Source organism: Scedosporium apiospermum (genome assembly GCF_000732125.1).
Source record: "Scedosporium apiospermum strain IHEM 14462 chromosome Unknown SEQ_SAPIO_0165, whole genome shotgun sequence".
In the NCBI taxonomy this organism is placed as follows: domain Eukaryota; kingdom Fungi; phylum Ascomycota; class Sordariomycetes; order Microascales; family Microascaceae; genus Scedosporium; species Scedosporium apiospermum.
The window spans coordinates 1322024-1341489 of NW_015971866.1; the positions used below are offsets into that span (position 1 = coordinate 1322024).

General features: G+C 51.4%; 4 protein-coding genes and 3 pseudogenes across 4 annotated transcripts; 2 read left to right on the forward strand and 5 right to left on the reverse strand.

Annotated features, from left to right (window-relative positions):
* Positions 1–613: 613 nt before the first annotated feature.
* SAPIO_CDS10521 (Histidine acid) lies at positions 614–2384 on the reverse strand (the record flags this gene model as incomplete). The annotated part of the gene is made up of 3 exons (XM_016784102.1): positions 614–1748; positions 1836–1984; positions 2085–2384. The coding sequence occupies 3 exons, from the start codon at positions 2382–2384 to the stop codon at positions 614–616; spliced, it is 1584 nt and encodes a 527-aa protein (XP_016638927.1).
* Positions 2385–3140: 756 nt separating this feature from the next.
* Positions 3141–5255, reverse strand: SAPIO_CDS10522 (annotated as a pseudogene; the record flags this gene model as incomplete).
* A 2955-nt stretch (positions 5256–8210) lies between these two features.
* Positions 8211–9322, reverse strand: SAPIO_CDS10523 (uncharacterized protein; the record flags this gene model as incomplete). The annotated part of the gene is made up of 2 exons (XM_016784103.1): positions 8211–8932; positions 9007–9322. The coding sequence occupies 2 exons, from the start codon at positions 9320–9322 to the stop codon at positions 8211–8213; spliced, it is 1038 nt and encodes a 345-aa protein (XP_016638928.1).
* A 3446-nt stretch (positions 9323–12768) lies between these two features.
* SAPIO_CDS10524 lies at positions 12769–13185 on the forward strand (annotated as a pseudogene; the record flags this gene model as incomplete).
* Positions 13186–13338: 153 nt separating this feature from the next.
* SAPIO_CDS10525 (uncharacterized protein) lies at positions 13339–14775 on the reverse strand (the record flags this gene model as incomplete). The annotated part of the gene is made up of 7 exons (XM_016784104.1): positions 13339–13665; positions 13727–13788; positions 13859–13925; positions 13984–14044; positions 14133–14316; positions 14391–14550; positions 14629–14775. The coding sequence occupies 7 exons, from the start codon at positions 14773–14775 to the stop codon at positions 13339–13341; spliced, it is 1008 nt and encodes a 335-aa protein (XP_016638929.1).
* An 803-nt stretch (positions 14776–15578) lies between these two features.
* SAPIO_CDS10526 lies at positions 15579–16619 on the forward strand (annotated as a pseudogene; the record flags this gene model as incomplete).
* Positions 16620–17182: 563 nt separating this feature from the next.
* SAPIO_CDS10527 (uncharacterized protein) lies at positions 17183–18366 on the reverse strand (the record flags this gene model as incomplete). Its single annotated transcript, XM_016784105.1, has 3 exons — positions 17183–17220; positions 17304–17892; positions 17959–18366. The coding sequence occupies 3 exons, from the start codon at positions 18364–18366 to the stop codon at positions 17183–17185; spliced, it is 1035 nt and encodes a 344-aa protein (XP_016638930.1).
* Between the last annotated feature and the right edge of the window lie 1100 nt (positions 18367–19466).

The window sequence follows — 19466 nt, forward strand, 5'->3', positions numbered from 1 at the left end:
GGCGAATTCCCATCTCGGCAATCGAGCTGTGGGTCCGCTGTGATGTATGCAAATATTAGAACATGGAGCTAAGATCCGTGTTCAGTAAGGCTCTCCGTGTGCAATCAATATGGATGACGTCTTCACGACCATCCATGCAAACCGGGGAAATTTATATTGGCTGGTGGAGGGTAGGACGCCCGGATAGGTGACATTGACAGTTCTAGTAGCGGCTTGGCGTCGTATTCTTGGGTTGCGATGCGCCCTCAGATCGTAATGTTATAAGATCGGATATATGGTAGAAGTTAGGAGCCTCCAGAGGATCAAGTAGATCCAACACGTGCTAGACACTGCTCGGTAGATAGTTCCGCAATCGTCACCGAGAAATGGTGGAAGCTTGGAGGCAGTATTGTCAAAAATGTGACACTTTGCCGGCGAGAGCCTCAATCAAGCCATATTGTAGATCGGGTTGACAAGGAAATTGGAGCAGATATCAGCTCCATTTTCGATATTGTCTGATTGACAAAGAAAGCCTGGCTCTAATATATACACGAAGAAATTTAAGGCTGTTACCATCGCCAGAGATTAAAATATGTAGGCCTTAGTTGTCCATTGATGTACAATCGTCCCCCAATCACTGCGTATACTTTGCTAAATGGGGCTGCGAAAGGTCGGTAAAGAAGCTGGCTCCCTGCACAACTGTTGGCTTGCCTTCCATTGTCACATCGCAGTTCTCCATCCAGTCGCCTTCGGCAGCATACTTGGCTTTCACGTACTCGGCGTATTTTCCCAGTGCGCAAGAGGATCCAGGTCCGTCCCTGCATGATGGAACGGGGTATACCTGGTCGTTCAGTCGAATGCGCACGTACGTAGCGTTCACGTACCCCCGGCTGGCGTCAAAGGGGCTTCGACTCTTGCGAGGGCCGCATTTTCCGGTGTTAGTCGGGGCTGGGAGGCTTGTATTGGTCGAGGACGGGTGAGAAGTCGTCGTCTCATTTTTCGGGCCTGGTACCATGCAGTTGAGGCGCTCAAAGGCAATGGTGCCTCGCATCGTGATGAATCGGGATCCAATCCATAGGCGGTCGTGGTCCATCTCCGTTGCGGAGAGATGTTCCTGCTCGTCAAACACGCCGCTTGCGCTAACGAGCTCCGTAAGCTGCCCGTCGTTCAAGAACGAAACGAGAAGTTTCGGCACCTGGAAGGACTGTGCGCCATCGAGTCCAACCCCTTCGACGCCCGGGCCTTTGGCGAAGAGGTCGACCAGGCTGTCGAGGAACGGCGTCATCATTTTCGGGGGCAGTTCTGTTCCAGGCCCGACACCGTAGTAGTACCTCAAATCATTAGAGTACTCGTACATCTTCAGTTCGTCGTCCGTGAAGACATCACAGAATGGGGAGAGTCGCCCAGTGATCTGGCTCTCGAATCCGCAGAGATACGGCATGAGGTTTACGTCGCTTAGCGTCAGGGTCAGATTCCCCTTGATCAACTTCTGAAGTCTTTCCTGCACTCGAGGCTGCCAAATACTGTTCCACGTCTTAATGTAGTCCCCACCGCTTTGATCTTTGAAGTTGGGGCACATGTCAGACGGCGCGAGAGAGTTCCCAATAGCTTCGGCTATCCCCTTGGACGTCACGGCGACAACGTTACCGAGCTTGCTGGCACTAGCCCCTAGGAAGCCATTTACGAAGCCTGAGGCGGTCTGGAGAACGCGAGTATAATTGTTGGCCCAGACATAGAAATCATCCCCGTCGTCGTAGAGTTGCGGATATCTGCAATTTGTTAGCTTCTGGGGGAGGTTCCGTTTACGGAGAAGAAAAATAAACCAAAAGGGAAGAACGAAGAGGAGCATGAAATACCTAGTGCGGAGTTGGTAACCCATATCCACCGCCTCTTTGTTGCCAGTCGGGCCCAGCATGGCGATTTGGATATCAGGGTTTGTCAGGACAGGCTTCCAGGCGGGCAGGAATGAGAGCACTCCTTTGGCTTCGTAACCACCCGCAGAAAACTGCAGTCCGTGTGGTGAGTATGACTGATCGAAGAAATGAACAGGGAAAAAAAAAAAAAAAAAACAGGCTCTCTGCTTTCTGCCGCGATGAGGAACTTACCCTCGACTCCATCTCTAGCCACTCGTTGTACGCCCCGTTGTCAGGATATCGCGAACCGTGCCGAGAAACGTAGGCAGCCTGGTCCACATAGCAGTTCTCGGGAATGGCGGTCGAAATCCCGTGTACATTCGGTCCGGAAGCCCATGGGCCATTGGCGCCGAGCCGCGTTAGAGGGCTATCAGAGCCCTTGCCACGCCAGAGCACGATGTCCTGCTTTGGTGCGAGGAACCGGGGAGAAGATCCGGCTGCCACGGCAGCCGATAGCGGAAAGAAAAGCACTAAATGCGTCAGTGAAAACATGGTGACTGTCAAGACCTATGAAATGGACACCCGGCGAGAAGGAAAGACAGTCCTGATGGCCGGGACTCAGGAGACCTCGACGGGGCAGGGCATCGCCATTATATATCCCGCTTCCGAACACCGGCGCCGATGGTTGTCCAAGATGTAGAACGCCCCCGGACTTTGTAAGTAGCATCGAATCCCAGTACAACGGTTGGCATCGACATGATGATATCCAATAGAGTATCCTCGTGGGCTTCCTCCTCCATAAAACTTCGTATTAAGTCGGAGATCTACTCGGGTTGCGTCGTTCGGAAATGAGATGCCGAATTGGGAATCACTTGGCAGCCTTCCGCGATAGAGCGAAATCCGAACATTCCTATTTCTCTTTAGCGAAATACTTCGATATAGAAATAGCCTTATTGGATGATACCAAGCTTCGAACAGATTCCCCAATATTTTCAAGGTAGAGCGGGGAAGGTTTTTTTTTTTTTTTTTTTTTTGGACAGGTAAATGCCGGGACAAATTAGGATTAAATTAATTTATCGATCTGTACGAAGTAGTCCTCTTTAGGAATTAAACCCGCCCCTCTAATTTTCCTTTTGCCCATATGTAATCCCCAACGTAATATAACGTGATACTCTAACAGTCCTCGGATGTGAAGAAAATCCCAGTTAAAAAGAAAATTGAGCAGGTTAGAGAAGAAACAAGGCACCATAGAGCTCCTTACAATGACATAACAAATCAGAGAAAATAAAACAGGATCCGAATAACCGCTTACAACGAGAGATCGACCCGACTGGAACTGAGATTGACGTCAGGCTCATTCGGATCTCCGAGAAATCCTGGATTGGTTTCGAAGCGAGGATCAAGCCAGATGCATCGGTCGTCGTTGTCCTTGACCATCTGCTGGATCGTCTTGGGGAGTCTATGCCCGCCGATATAATACAGAACACACCGTACTGCGCCAAAGATAGAAACCAAAGAGTAAAGCTGCTTGTAGATAGGAAATGTTAGACTGCCCCAGAACCTACAGCGCATATCCGGCCGGCGACGGCACTTGATGTAGCTGTAGACGAGGATGGGGATGATGGAAAAGAGCGAAAGGAGACCAGCTTGCAACCAAAACATGGCATTGGTGCCCATGGTGACAAAGATGGGGACGCGAACAAAGTCGATGACGTTGGAGAGAATGTTGTAGACGAAGAGGAATTTTTGGAACAGGATGCCCTGGATGGTGCGCTGGCCATTGAGCGAAAACAGAATTCGGATCATGAACTTGAGGCTGAGGCCATGTCGGCCCATCTCCCAAGACTTGTATCGCTGCTTCCACCAATTGAGTCCCGGGCCGAGAATCGTAGTTGGCACCTCGGTCTTCAGGACAATGCGGCCATCCATGGCAATGTGTTTGCCCATCTTCATGAACGAAAGACCGGAGTTGACGTCTTCGGCAATGAAATCCATGGGATGGTAGTGGCTGAGCATGGTAATGTAGGCCTCCCGCTCCACGAACCAACCGGCGCCATGGGGGAAGGTCACACCGCAGACGCGGTCCTCGGCCATCTTGGTGATACCAGCCATGCGGTACTCGCAATCCTGCCAACTAACAAGGAACAGAGACGTCTTGCCTTCCGGGTTCGTGGCCATCAAGGGAAAAGCCACGGCTTTAACTTCGTCAGTGATCAGGTCCTCTGGTGCCTCGAAATTGGCTGGGATACAGACGTCGTCATCAACAGTGAGGATGTAGTCGTAGTCCTTGGCGGCGAGGGACCCGACAAGCTGGGCTGCGTTCTTCGATCCGATGGGAGACCAAATGTAAACTATCTCAGGGTGCTGCTCCTTGACCCAGTCGCGGAAAGTGGGATCCGCTGGACGTCTCGACCGGCCGTTGTCGACAATGAAAATATCTCGGGGGCGGAAGTGCGGGTAAGCCGACTCGAGCACACGCTTGAGGGCGTCGCGATCAGAGTTGTGACACGGAAGGACGAGTGCAGTACGATTGGGAAGAGAGGAAGAAGTTAGGTTCGCATGCCCTGCCTCTAAATCTATCTTTTCATTGGTGGCGTGGCCATGATCGCCGTCCCGAGGAACCTCACTCATGTTGAGTGCTTCGGGATACCGTGGGTTGATGATGTCCTTTCGGTCGGGAATCTTGGCGACACAAAGGATAAACAAGATCATGAGTGGCTCCAAGCCGATAACAATAACGAGAACCGGTAACATGAAAGTCCTTGTCTGAGCCATGGCCTTCTCGATCCAGTGAAAGTAATGGTTGGAGACGACGATGCCAGCCACTAGAGCAGCGACTCCGAGGAGAGTCGCATACTTGCGCCATGAGAATGGCCAGAATATGTCCCTGATGTCGATAATATCGAAGATTGCGCGAAATGATATTTGCCTCCGGAAGGCAGCCCATACAGATCGGCATATGGAAACGGGTCCCCTGCAAACCCGGGCCTTCTTTGCAGGTGATGCCTCCCAATCCGCCTCTGCCTCTGCCCTTTCTGCGTCCTTGGAGGGGCCACCCGAAGTTTCAGGGGTTTCTGTGTCGTTTCTTTCCTGGGGGCTAAGTGTAAGGTTACAGTTTGAGCCCTTGAGGGATGTAGGCGAGGGGGGTGTCTCGGTGCCACGGAGTGTTATCGAAGAAGCTCGGCTTTGAGGATAACTGGGTCGATTCCTTGAATGGCCGGCCGACAGCCCTGTTGGAGACCATGGATCGATCAGAGGAGAGTCTCGCGAGCGAGGACGTCCGAAATCTCCTTCGTGACGCAGAAACACGGGAGAGGGTTCAGGGAGAGGCTCAAGGTCCGGTGAGGGAAAAGGAAGAGTGCCGGACGGCCCGGAGGAACTGGCCTGCCGCCAATGGCCCGGCCGGAACTCGGGGGATGCCATGGCGAGAGTGGACGCTGGGAGAAAGAGGAGGGGGGGGGGGGGGGGGGGGGGGGGGGGGAAGGCCCAGCTCCTTGACGCCTGGGTATTAATGAAAGAGTGGACGAGGCTTGTTTTCAAACAAGACTCAACAGTGTATTCTTATCGGAAGAAAAGAAGGGAAACCACACATCAGATCAACCGAGAGGATCTGGATTCGGTCTGGGGAGGATCCTCTCGAGCGAAAACAACCCGACGCTTGCCAGGTATATGGGCCATCATGGAATGTTGAGAGACGGCAATCGTCTCCCTATAAGGCTCCCTTGAGAAATATGCGTGTTTACTTCCGGTACGCTAGCTGTGTGACCTGAGGCTATGTGGATTTCCCATTATTGAAGCTTACCTGCAGAAATCGATAGTCTGGAAAGCCCGCTTGGGCTCCGGATTGGGACATGGCGTAATTTGGCACTCGCCCACGCCATCAGAGAAGAGAAGCTGTGTGGTGAACCGGGGTGATCCCTCCCTTTGCCGTGGAACTGTAATCCCGACCCGCCCTACAGGCTCGTGCTGCTAGCTCTTGGCCGTATAGGTCCTTGAAGCACTGAAGTGCGGATCCCAAAACGGCGCGAGCCCGGGGCGTGCCAAGCATCAGTAGTCACAGCTCTACTACTTCGTACGAAGTAAGTATGCATACCGCAGCCATGATGGCTCGCTCGATCCGTTCAGGGAACGGGGCATTGCCCGCCAGGCTCGCAACTAGCAACTACGCTGCACTAACAGTAGTAAGCAGCAAGTGGATGGGGCATTCTAATATTGCGCCGACAGGTGGGATACGAGAAATAGAATCTAAACTTAGCGCGAGAAGACCCCATACCAATAGCTCTGAGCTACTTCGTAGGGTTCTAGCGTTCCTTACATAAACTTAGGTGCACATGGTGGCTAATGTGGGTGGCATGGCAAGAGGGCTGAAAACTGACGAATGGAATGGTGCCAAGAGCGAGGTAGTTCTGCCCCTTTTTTGTCCCCCCCCCCTTTTTTTTTTTCTTTTTTTTTTTTCTTTTTTTTTTGTCCTTTCTTTTTCTTTCTGTGCTTTTGATCCTTAGTAGCCACGAGGACCAGGTAGAGTCAATGTGATTCCATGCTGATAAAGAGAAGCTTGGTGCGGTGGGGTAGCTAAGGAGTGTGGTTTTCGGGCATTGGAGTGAGGTGGCGAGAAGAGGCGGCGGCTTTTCCAATTTTAGTCGGCAATAATTTCGATAAAACTCTCATCTTCAGTGCAGACCGTACGGACCTTGCTGCCGACGGCTCTGACGGCAAGGTGCACGAATATCGTTCCTGCGGGCTTACGGAGCCATCAAAAATATCTCGTAATCTCGTCATACGAAGTTGTCGATTTGCGGCGCATTCCTGCCGTCGTATACTTCGGAGGCCGATCGTTTGACAGAGCTAAGGTTCTTCAGATGACGTTGGCGCAGGGGTCTGGTAGCCTTCAGGGTTCCAGGGAGCTGGGAACACGGCACTGGGGTTCAGATCGAACCAATGAAACGGGGTACGCGACATCTCTAGTGACAAGTTCAAAGCCCACTAGTGTCGAAGTACTAAACTCGATCGATGGACGAGCCAGCCGTAAAGAGAATACTACTGAATTGTTCGCAGATACTAGGGCTTTCAGCAAGCCATGGCAGATTTTTTTATTGGCCCTAGTCTTCATGCGGGCTCCCTTATTCATTAACCAGGTCGCCGATCGACCCGCCGACTAAAATATGACTGGAGAAAATCGTGGACTAGTGGACGTGCGTGTCTTCTTCGGTGGGAACCTGGGAGGGAATGAAGGGACAAAGAAGCGAGCGGCGCGGGGTGGGCTGATCAAAAGTTGCGCTCTCTCAGCTCTAGCTGGCTTTGGGATACGTTTCCCCTTGCATCTATCGCACGGAAAAAATTTTCCCTCCTAATAATTCCCGGGTTCTTGCAGACACGACACAGCCAACCGGAGCCCAGTCAGGTCGGTTGAGCCTAATTCAGCCAATGTCTTCGTTTAAACTTTTGAAGACAACACTGCTGTCAAGGCTGGGGCTGAGACTGTCTCCGACATGCGTCGAAGAATAGAGCTTAATTTGATCTTTCCTTTCTCCACCGTCCACCATACCCCTTTTCTCGTGGGAGATGTCAACCGAAAAGACCTGAAATGGCAAGCTCCGCGGAGATGTGTGACGCGATCGTGGAGTTGGAGATCGCAAACCTACTCCGTACTTCGCAGTCGCGTATTCAACAGGACAGACCGCTCCGGCCGATCCCCAGACCCGATGACGATACCCTCCCTTTTGGGATGTTGACACACCTGAGCTGCCTGACGAGGTACGCTAGGGAGGACTATTGGCAGCGGCTCTTTTTACTCACACATAACTTTCTGGGGCTGATGTCGGATTCAGCCCACTGCGCCAAAAATGAGCGACATGCCACTCTGTGGTAGATGTCCGAAATTGGAGCTAAACCTGCTGTTTCTTTTATTCCAACGGCTGATCCGGGTAGTATAATGTCTGAAGCCACCAGCCCATCAACTCACCAACACATAAATTAAGTAACGGCTTCACGTATGTAACATGATGGCCATTGCTCTGCAGACTCACCCCCTTCGTAGACCGACTTCAATAGGAAAGTTTTTGCCATCGCCCCCATGGAGGCGAGCGTGTGTTCACCGGATATCGCCTTGGCTGGTCTGATGGCAACGTGTTCTGGAATGATGTCGTATTGGCCATAGAAGCAAACAAAGAATTTCCAGCGAAATGAGGATGAGCCTCCCTGCTTAAAAATGGCAGACGATCACCTGCATAGGGGTGGAGAGCGCAGTAGTTTACCGGTGTTCTCAGGCATCTCAAAATACAGGACACGAACGGACTGCTTGGTACATCGTACATGTACGTCTTATTAGAGAGTCAGAGACAATTTGAAGGTTGCCATGGGGGTATTAAACATTATCTATTAAAAGAATATTATTATACCATAAACGGATACAAATAGAACGATCAATTTCAGGAACGGCACAGCTGAATGCGGCTGCCCGCTGTCCTCGATGCTGTCTGGAGGTGGGAGGTCCTTGATGAAGTTGGGGTCATCAATGTTGCAAATAACGCCATCTGATCCTGGACTGGCAGAAGTAGAGTTGAAGGCAAACTGGATCCACTGCACCTCCAGCGTGGCGTCCATCCCAACTTCCATAGGGCCTGACCATGAGCCGCCGTTGCCAAACATGCTAATGATTAGCCTGCTCTCCTCAAAGGGGACGTTCTTGCCTGTCTGGGCCAACTGCACCCCGTTCAGGTAAAACGAGCTTTGGCCTGGGATCCAGTCGAGGCGGTAGGTGTTCCACTCTTCGCGGGATTTCCCCGCATTGTTGGTAGTCATCGAGATGTTGAACGACGTGTCAGGAATGGGCCGCTCCTGACCGTCGTAGGTGGGTTGGTTGGAGCCGTGGAACATGTCGACGGGATCCCGCGTCACGACTTCTATATCCGTCTCCTGGGTGTCGTTGTAATAAGTAAAGAAGCCGGCGCAGGCGCCGGGACTTCCTGTGATTCGCGCAAGAATGCGCAACGAGAGAGTAGTGATGTTGTACTCTCTGTAGATCAGCTCTGCAGATTTTTGCGTGCCATTCTTGAGCTGCGTGGTGGTCAGTTCAAGAAGGGATCCGTCCCCATTGTCCTCTGTTCCATGTACATGTGTAAGCGTGTGGTTTAACTAAGTTGTAAGTAGTAGTAGTGACTTGGCGGTGACATACTGCGATCGACGGATTCCGGAGAATACAAAATCGGTGCCCATCCTGGGTGAGCCTCCCACTTGAAAATGTTGGAGACCTCCCAGTCCGTAGTCCAGTAGTCACCCACGGTGCGGGATAAGGCTGGACTTACCGAGCCGGCACTGGAAGGGCCCGCATCCCTAGAGAGGTTTCGGAAGTCATAGAAGCGGTGGTGGGTGAAGGCAGACCCTGCGTCGGTGGTAAAGGCCGAGCAGTTTTGGGTGATGGCCGAAGCCTCCGAGCCAGAGAAGGCCGAAATAATGGCCAGAAGGACCGAGGTCGATAGGCCTCTCGTCATTTCCCACTCCAATGGCCATGAGGTCCCGAACCGCTAGGTTTGGGCTATTATCGCACGTGTATATGTATGAAGGGAAGCGAGGGAGAGGGGAAAAAGGAAACAATAACAAAGGAAAAAGAGAAAAAAGGAAAAAAAAAATTTACAGGCCTAGCTGGGGCGGGTGAGCAGAAGACGCTGAGCCGATCGGGCGTCCCGTATGTTGCGTAGTGGCGTATGTAGGCTACATGAAATACTACGCGTGGCCAGCACGTTTTGAGCCTGGTTATGCAAAATGTTCCAATAATAGCGGGCGCCGGAACGAGTCTAGTGCTTCTCCGGCGACAATGGTTAAATGAGACTCTCCGATCATACGCGAGTTTACTGGGGCTAGTGTGGTGCAGTATTAGTGGAAAAGACTCGAGTGCTTCGTATCACTCTTGAGACATCTTGGGGAATGATTATTATTGATCTGCTGGTTCCTTCCCTCTCCCTTTGGTCTCTTTCGGGCTTCTTTTTAGTAGTCTTGGCTCCTCTTGGCCATCTCCAGCACTCCTATTCGCCATCACCGCCAGGCCCTTTGACTGCCGCCTTTAGTGGCGTACGCACTAGGACACTTTCCATTCCAGGCGGGCTCGGTCCTGGCATTGGCAGTGGCAAGAATCTGGTGCCGAGAGAATGGGGATGGCTTGACGCTAGACCTTTGCCAAACATCCGGAAGTAATTACATGAGAAGACGACCCCGCCCCATCAACAATCAGTCGCGATTATCAAGTTCTTCGAAGGGGAGAGTGTAAAGTATACTTGATGATTTAGCCCATCTCATCGAAACTAAGAAAAACAAAGCTAGTGACCACCACCAGTGCTAGATCGCATGGACGGCGTCCCTAATGCCATCGCCATAAAAGCAATATTGTGTCATTGGCATCAAGTGGCTAGTTAAGCCAGTTCTTGGGTCAACCACCGGCTTGTGTGAAACGACGAGAGATATCAACGAGAAAATCCTCCAGGCCAGGCAGTCCTCTTAACAGTTTGCTTTCCACAACGCTTCCCCAATACTTGTTTGTAGACGTTAGATTCTAGCTTGCCCTAAGACCATTGCAATAATAAGGATAACTTTGATATGCGAAATGGGAACAGCGTTTGAGTGTTGACAACCGACTTCAGCCCTAGTCACCTAACTTCACCGTCGTGTCTGCGGATAGTGGGGATGGGGCCGCGGCAAAGGAGCGGGCTAAATGCACGAAGTAGTAACGATCTGTCCGAAACCCCAAGATAGGTAACACCGAACGTCTAGCCTCTAAATCAATGTTGGCGTGCCATACTTTAAGGTAAGGCCCAACTCTTTGGGGTGGGTTTTCATACTCTCTTTAGTTATTTCTCAAAGCGAGTTCGCGTTGGAACGCAGGCGAACTAGGACAAGTCATTGATATGAATCATTGGAACATCGGAGTCACGAGTGTACCTGGTTACCATGGCAAGGGAGGAAATATTGGCACCGCGGTGCAAGATCTTGAAAGGCCTACATGAGCACCCGTCTCGCCTCCTCGACAAGGTCTCCCAGTTAGGCCTCTACTCCGGTAGAGAGGATAAACAAGCCCTCGAATTGCCTCAGAGGAATCCCAATTCTAAATATTCCCTCTCTGATTCCCAAAATGGGGCTTCTTTCCTTTTTAAAAACCTGTGTCCTTAGCCTTCTTTCATGGTCCGGCCCCAGTTCGACCGATACACAAGATCTATCATCTTACCACCTCTGTACAACATGGATTACTTGACCACTCTCCCGACGGAGCTCCTCATGAGCATCTGCGGGGAGTTGTGTGCCCATTGTTCTGGGCAACGCGACTCTTTGCCGGACCCTTGCACAGACACGCATTGGATGCAGGCCCGCCTTGCTAATTCATACCACGCCTCAAGAAGGCTGTGCGATATCGGCCAACTTTTCCTGTATCATTTTTACTCGCCCAACGAAACCGCCTTAGCTGGTCCTGGACCTACTACGTTCAAAATAGTCGATGACCCAAAACTTCCGTTCTTCCTTCGTAGGGTGTCCAAGAACCCTGGCCTTGCGAAAAAAATTTCCAGCTCATCTGATACTGGGAGGTGGCCGAGCGGCACGATTTTGTCTGCACTCCACAGATTGCAGCGATGATGAACTGTCTAGGCCTTGAGTTTGTGGTGCTTGTTCTCAACTTTCAAATAAGTGTGAGAGAGATATAGGTGATTCTCCCCGAAGATGCATAAGTAAAACTTATCGAGGAATGTAGAATACTTGCAGAGTATGCCTTTGCTCATAACTATGTAACAATGTTGACAAGCATTCGGCAAATACATTTGCCCTTTGTTTGATGCGAATTTCCAATGGGACCTTTGGAGGTAACGCATCTCTGTGAGATACGATCGAGTCTTGGTTTAGGCATTTCATTTTACTGCCCGTTGGCAACAAACTGGACAGTTGCTTTTAGGTTGGAGCGGGAAGGGGATTGCGCCGGTTCTTGGAGGTCGTCGTCGCCCTGTTCTTCTCGTGTAACAAGGATACGCAGTCGTATGCGTGCCCCATTCGTCCCACCCGCTGAATATAACCTACTCCTAATGAACAATGGAGTTTGGGAATCAATAGATAGATCATAATACCGTCAATTTGATAAGGCAATGAACAGATGAAGCTGTCGCTCCTGGAAACCGACTCTCGTTGTCTACCACCTTACATTCCGGCCAAGTTTCGTTCGACACCTTTGCGTACAGAGGCTCTTATAATATCTATGCCAATACGATGCTCTAGATGATAGTCCCATCGAAAGATGAGATGGCCGAGGTAGCCCTTCTTTACAAATGGTATCACGCAATCAGGACGCTTTCACACGGAACGATGAGACGGAGTTCGGGTAGACCTAGAGCCAGGGCGGCTTAGACAGCATATTTTTCGGGCCTCAAATGATAGTATAATCCTCTCTAATTCAAGGCTGCATGTGGCGTACTTGGCCTATTAACTGAGTGTTCCGTCCCATCTCAGTCGCCAATGCCAACCAAAACTATGAGTCATAGAACAGAATGACCAAGAGGGCGTAGATGCGAAGGGCGCAAATAGGGCGCGCAATAATAATACTAAACATACAGCAAAGGAACATTCGATTAGGATTTTCTTAGTAGGCTAGAGGATCCGTTATAGAGCGTGGAAAGAACTAATCATCAGAGATCAGCGTACCAATATGGGAGATATCGACAGTCCAGAGCTTGAGGGAAAACGCGAATGGACCGTCGAAGTTATCCCGCCCGACAATGATGGCGTCAGGTTTTACCTTGAGAGATATCGACCATTCAGATTATTCTCTTTGCAAGAGAGTCCAGCAGGTAGGAGTTGTGCGGTGTCTTTATTTTTCGTTTACGCGCCATATTACCGGCGGGGTCAGGCCGACATTAACTCGTTGTGCTGGATAGCTTTTAGTAGTACCTATGAGAGAGAAATCAACATGACAGACGGCGACTGGGTTAGGAGAGTGGCAAGCCATCTTGCCACTACTTTCGTCGTCGTTGACGGCCGCGATCGGACTGTGCTCTCCGCTGCCACTCTTCGAGGTCCCCTCCCTGCCCCCAGCGGTCTAGTTACCAATAAGGCGATTGACTCCGGTGGGGCGCTGTTCTGGTCAATTGCTGCCGTGTACACACTGCCCGAGGCGAGGAAGAAGGGACTGGCGAGGCGTGTCTTGAACCGAGTACTACAAGTTGCAAAAGAGCGGGGAGATGTGCAGGGCGCCAATACTGTCATCACACTTGGGGTGCTCAAGGGGAGTGTGGGAGCAAGAGCTCTGTATGAATCGTGCGGGTTTTCAATGTACAATGAAAATGAGGAGGAATTTGAGATGGTCCTGTATTTGAGCAAAGCATGACCATTGGCGTTATTATAGAACTGGAAAGCGAACCAATTCCCGAATGTCTCTAGCGTCCCGAGTTCGGGCGCTAGGAAGATTTGATTAACATTATTCAACAGTATAATGAGAATCTATACAGAGAATGACAAAGCTAGCCAACCCCATCCAGCTTTAGGAGCTGCTGGGAAGCTCAATGAGCTTGTAGTCCGCGTCAAGGTAGTACCACCAGCTGTACTTCTCGGGGATTGCAGCAGCCGGCTTCTTGGCATTCTTCTTGGGGATGCTGAGCTCGTCGACAGCCTCACAGCGGGAGATGAAGCTCTCCAAAGATGCGTCCGAAGTCTGGTTGTAGTTTATCTCACCGGTGTCGACCTTTCCGGCAACGAGGTCCTGCCAGAATCCATGGCTCTCCTCGAGGACGTTGACGACGAAGTCGGCATTCTGCCATGTATCACCAACGATGGGGATGACACCATCACCGCGAGCCACCTTGTAGTACTGGAGGATAGAAGAATTAGCGCTGGACTAGTAGTTCAGTTCATTTATTTGAGGAACTTACGGTAAACCAGTCGCGGTAGGTCTGGGCGAGGCCTGGTCGGTGCTTCTCAAGATCCTCGACGGCTGCCATCATGTCAGTTTATCGAATCCAGATAGGAGGTGGAGCTTGAAGGGAAATAATAAAAGCACGCACAACTGACGAGGGCGGCGAGAGGGTCGTTGACATCAACAGCAATGATCTTCCAGTCTGTCTCCTCACCCTAAATCACCTCAGTTAGAAAGAATTTCATTGTGGGAGCTTCAGGAGTGGACACGTACATCGGCCAATGCGAGGCCACCGAGAACCTTGACTTGCTTGACCTGGCCAACATATCCAGGGCTGTTTCACGGAGTGTTAGCCTGGAAGTAAGATGTATCGGAAAAAAGAAAGAAAAATAAATAAATTAATAAAAAGCAGCTTAGCATACTCGGAGCCAATGTCAATGATGTCAACGGGATCGTTATCGCCCTCGAAGTTGGTGAAGTTGTGCTTAAAGTTGGGACTCTCCCAGGTTTGGGGAATAGACCCATAGAGGAACGGGTAGCTCTTGTGAGGCCACACGTTTTCCACAAATCGAGGCAGGCTCTTCTTCTCGTCATGGAAGATGGGATCTACACCAGGAAAGCTCAGCCACTTATTGCCACGGATGCAGAGTAGCTCTGGGACGATGTTAATGCAAACATACTCAAGGGCTCAGTCCTCTTAATCTCAATCTTTCCGTTGGTCCAACGAGGAATCTCAACCACCATGTTGACAACCTGATGGTTAGACTCATCGGGGTACAATGGCACGTCATGCCAGAAGGAGATGGGCTTCCCATCGCGGAGGAGCCAGATTCTCCAGTCCTACATTACCATGGATGTCAGATTGCAGGCCAATGCTACCGTAAACGACCCAGGTGCAACCCTTGCTGTTTAACCTACAAGAGTGTTCCGGGCTCCGACCTCTCGGAGGCGGAGGGTCGAGTAATCGGATAGAGCCGAGACGTCGGTGCAGTTGACCACTGGGCACGCCGACTTTGCGATGGCACCTCCGGCGAGGAGAAGAGCGAAAAGGGTTTTGGTAGCCATTACGATTAATGCCACAATTATTTAAAGAGAAGGGAGAATTTTTGATTATGTACAACGGTGAATATTATTAAAGAAAATGAGAGCCGCAAACGAGCGTATATAAAATAAAGAGCGGCGTATGGCGCACAGAGGTAATCCTTGATCGTCGTGAGGCCGTCCAAGAACTAAACAGGGTCCGATATCGAAGGCATAATCAAATCCATGGGGAGTTCTAACTTATAAGTTACCAAACCTTGAAGGATCAATCTTCATTTCTCGCCCTTTTCCTTTTCACTTGATAAGACGGGCAGACGGTGTCCTTCACCCTAGTCCACGCCAAGATGTATCCTTCAGTGACGGTGATCCAAATTACACTCATGCAACAGCATTTTGATTATCTTACACACTTCAGCCCAGGTGCTCGGTGAGCGAAACTGTAAAGTGCCATTCTGAGCCTGCAATGCTACGCGTAAAGGGTTGTGGTGTTGGCTTGGCAGAGACCATCGCGACGAATGAGAATTAGTGCGGAGAGAAAACAAATTGGCTCTTTGGTGCCACCGCAGCCAATTAACTTGGCGTGTCGCCCACGTGAGGTTCGACGTGGCTGGAAACAGGGCGGGAGCACCGGGAGACTCGCATCCTTTACAGCATTCCATCCCCTGCAAACAGCACGATAGGTCATCTCCCATGCGTATTAGAACTCTCGCCCCTATCGATTCGGAAGACATAAATAGCTAGAGCGTGGCTTTCTTGGCCTGCCCGCTCGGCTCGCGACCGGGATGAGTCTTAGCTTGATCTCCGTTGGACAATTCGTCGCCGCCGCGATGAAGCCCATCCTCCACTCAATTACAAGCGTCGTCTTCACGGCCGCCGCCACGCAAGCGGCGCTCAATATTACCTTCTCAAACAACCACACTGCTGACTCCATCGCGCCGGCACGGCTGCCTCTTCCAGGCTCCTCGTCGCAGTCCGAGGAGATTATCCGTCAGTTCAGCGCCCTCAGTCGTTCTACGACATGGAACCTCGTCGAGAAGATCGATTTTGAAGGTCCTACCTGGGAACCGGAAGGAATCGTCCGATTGGGCGCGGATCGGTACTTCGTCTCGGCCGGTGAATACGTGGAGAGGACCGTGAAATATGAGAAGCCCATCAACGGCACCGATCGCACTCCTGGCATCGGATTCGCGCACATGATTGTCTTTGACGGCAAGGGACGCCGCGTCGCCGACGCCTCCATTTCTAAGAACGGTGACACAGAATACCACAATGGTGGTATTGATTATGACGGTACATACATCTGGGCGACCCTCAGCGAGTACCGTCCCAACTCCACTGGCACCGTTGTGCGAATGCGGCCCTCCACTCTAGAGCCGGAGCAGATTCTTCGGGTCCGCGATCACCAAGGCGGTGTCGTGCACGACATCTCCACCGGCCATTTTGCTACTTTGAACTGGGGCTCTCGCAAGGCGTCTCTTTGGTCTCTCGCCTACCCGGCCGAGCCCATTCCCGAATTCACGACTCCTCTGGCCGTCACGGCTAACCCAAGCAAGTGGATTGACTACCAGGACTGCAAGTTCCTCGGACATTCCAAGACTTACGATTTCCGCGCCGTCATGATATGCAGCGGCATTGGCGACATTGGCGGGGGCGATGGCCAACAGAACAAGGTTACGATTGGTGGAGTTGCCATTGTTGACATACTGACCATGGTGCCCCTCGCCGATGTCCCCATCGCGATGGTTACTGACAAGGGCGCTCCCATGGCCAAGAATCCTTTTGACGTCGCCATTGTGGACGGCAAGTTGAGGCTATATTTTCTGCCCGACGAAGAACATTCGACTCTTTACGTGTACGAGGCAAAATGATTCAAGACTGTCCGAGTCTGTGCTGAGATAGGCACCGCTAATATAATGACACTGTAATACCAATTCTCCTCGTGAGGATCGCTTCGCTCCCGTGACTCTTTGATTACCGCCTCTGAGGTCATCTCAAATCATCTCGAAGGTGGTTCATCTCTTTCGCATAGAGTTTAGTTTTGATGAGACAAGCCGGGGTTGAGGCAATTCCCATCCGATCCGATCGCACTGTCGAAGACACGGGAGCATTCCTGCCGACATTGCCGTCCACTATCGCAAACTTCATCCGGAATAAAAAAAGTGTTCATGACTTTTTCCCAAAGTACCAACAAATTTATTAGCATGTGTTTACGAGCTCTGGTTCCGACACCTCTACTGCGAAACACAAACAATCGCACACAAACTCGTCGCACACTCTCAAGCACGATACGCTAATTGTAAGATGCTAGGTATATACAAAGAAGAGTATTCTGTAGCCTTAGATGAGATGACAATCTTGTAAGATCAAACAGGTAATTCTTCGATCCTACTTCCCAACGAAGGATACTAAATAGGGAAGATATGAATTCTGTTTAAGAGAGCTCCCAGTTGCCAGGGAGGGAAGTGAGCCCTGTGTGAAGGGTTAGTAATTGAAAGAATAAAAGTACAGTGTTTTCCTGGATCAAGGGGAGCCAGAAATTTATGATAACTTACAGCCATCATCACCAACGGGCTCGGCGGCCATCTGGCCCTTGGCGCACTGGTTGGAGACGTCGACGGACTGCCTCTCCATACCGGGGCAGTTGACACCGTTGCACTTGGAGTCCATAGCCCTCTGGAGAGCATCGCCCTTCCAGCCGAAGAGGTAGTCACCGTGGATACCAGCGCCAGTGGTGTCTCCCATGGCCCAGACGAAGGGCTGGGAGCCATCCTCGGGCCAGTCGTTGGGGTCGTTGAACTGAGCGGTGTCGAACATGATCTCGTACATGACCTGCGGGATCTTGACGGGGTGGGAGGCCGGGCAGGGGCCACCGGTCTCGAAGGAACCCGAAGAGGTATACGTAACGTGGTCCTGGTGGTTAGGGGTGTCGAGGGTCTTGCCGTCCCAGCAAGTGGGGAAAGTGATGGTCACACGCCAGCCACCGCCGCAGGCCTCCTTGGGGAAAGTGGTGGTGTCGCTGCCAGTGCAAGGAGCGCCGCCGAAGGGCGATTGCTGGTAGTTGTGCTCGCATCGGTAGCAGAGCTGGCGGGGGACCTTCTTGGGGTCTCGGTTGGCAGCATCGCCCACGAGCATGCGGAAGCCCTAACAAAGTTAGATTTACGACTTGTACATGTCAACAGCCCCGATGTAAATGTCCTCGAAACTTACGGGCTTGAAGGTCGTGACCTTGTCCGAAGCCCTGTAGCCTCGGATGTAGTACACGGTCATGCCTCCCTGGATCTGTCCGAGACCAAGATTGGCAAAGATGGGAACGTGCTTGAAGGTTCCATTGCGGGCACGGAAGTAGAGGTTGGGAGTCCAGTAGTTAGAGAAATCCTCGGCGAACGTGCAAGTTGTGCAGGACGAGTCTCGGGGTGGGTCGAGGCTGGCGGGGTCCATGGTAGCGTTGAACGAGTTACCGCCGATGACCTGGTGCATATGAGGAGCCGGGAGGGCACCGGGGTTGACGAGCGGGTCGATGCGGTCCAGCGTGAGCTGAGAGCATCCGAAGCGCATCAGCTCCTGGCCGACAGCCAGCTGAGCGGTCGCAAGAGCGACGAGAGACTTGAGCATCATCTTGACCTGAATGTTGAGAGAGAAAATAACTTGACTCTAGGCGGGTTCGATCGCAGCGTACGGGGAGCAGAGTTAAGAGAAGGGAAAGAGGGAAAGCGAGCGAGGGAGCAACCTGAACCAGAAGAACACCGCCTTGGCATCCTCCATCCATATATAGCGTAGCCTACCCACTAAACGTAGGCGATATAAAACACCCCGACTATAGCTCGCCGAACATGAGGTTTCCTTGTTTATTTGCAATAATTCTCCGTCGCCATCAGTGCATCGACATATCAACGTATCACAGATGCACGCCTGATCCAGGGGGCGATTCCATGATGGGCAAGGCGAATGTGGCGGCGAGTGGGGACAACTGCCGCATATTGCGGCCATATCATGTGTCGCCGAACTCTTGTCCGGCTGTTGACCAGGCCCGATGGAATTGGTCCGCCGTTAATCTATCTAAAAATCCGGGGCAAATTAGGGTGGAGAGGTAATATGTGACGGTCTTTCTGTCGGCTAGGTGGGCCTGCCAGTCGACCCACCATGTTTACCGGATTCAGAAGCGACTGCCGGGGTATAAAGAGGCCTTGGTATATGATATCGGGTACGGATATCCGGATTACAGAAGAATGAATCCAGATTGCAGCTGTCAAGGCAGTAAAGCAATATCGGCGGGAGAAAGACGGCACGAATCGAAAGGCAGGATTCCACGCCGGCTGCATCCAATCCATAGAAGGTCCAGGTCCCCCCCGACTCGTCGGACCAGAGGAGATATTCACAAGATATATGGCCGAATGAACCGCTGCCCGTTTGGTCTCTTCTCGTAGCTCTGAGGATTTGATATCATTAGATAAGACGGATGGTTGATTCGTTGCAGGAACCATGCCCAGATCGCACGGTATCTCAACTGGGAGAAGTTAAAGATTTTGGTTCGACTCGAAATATGATCTCCCTTCTTCAGAACCATGATATCGCGACGGGTTGGCTACTCCTCGTATGTTTCTCGCTGCCGATTTACTATCCCGCGAAGGATGCGGAATTTTGAGGCACCATTATCTACCCCAGACTACACGAAAGTTCCGATGCTACCACAGCGAGTGGAATGTATAGTCGACTCC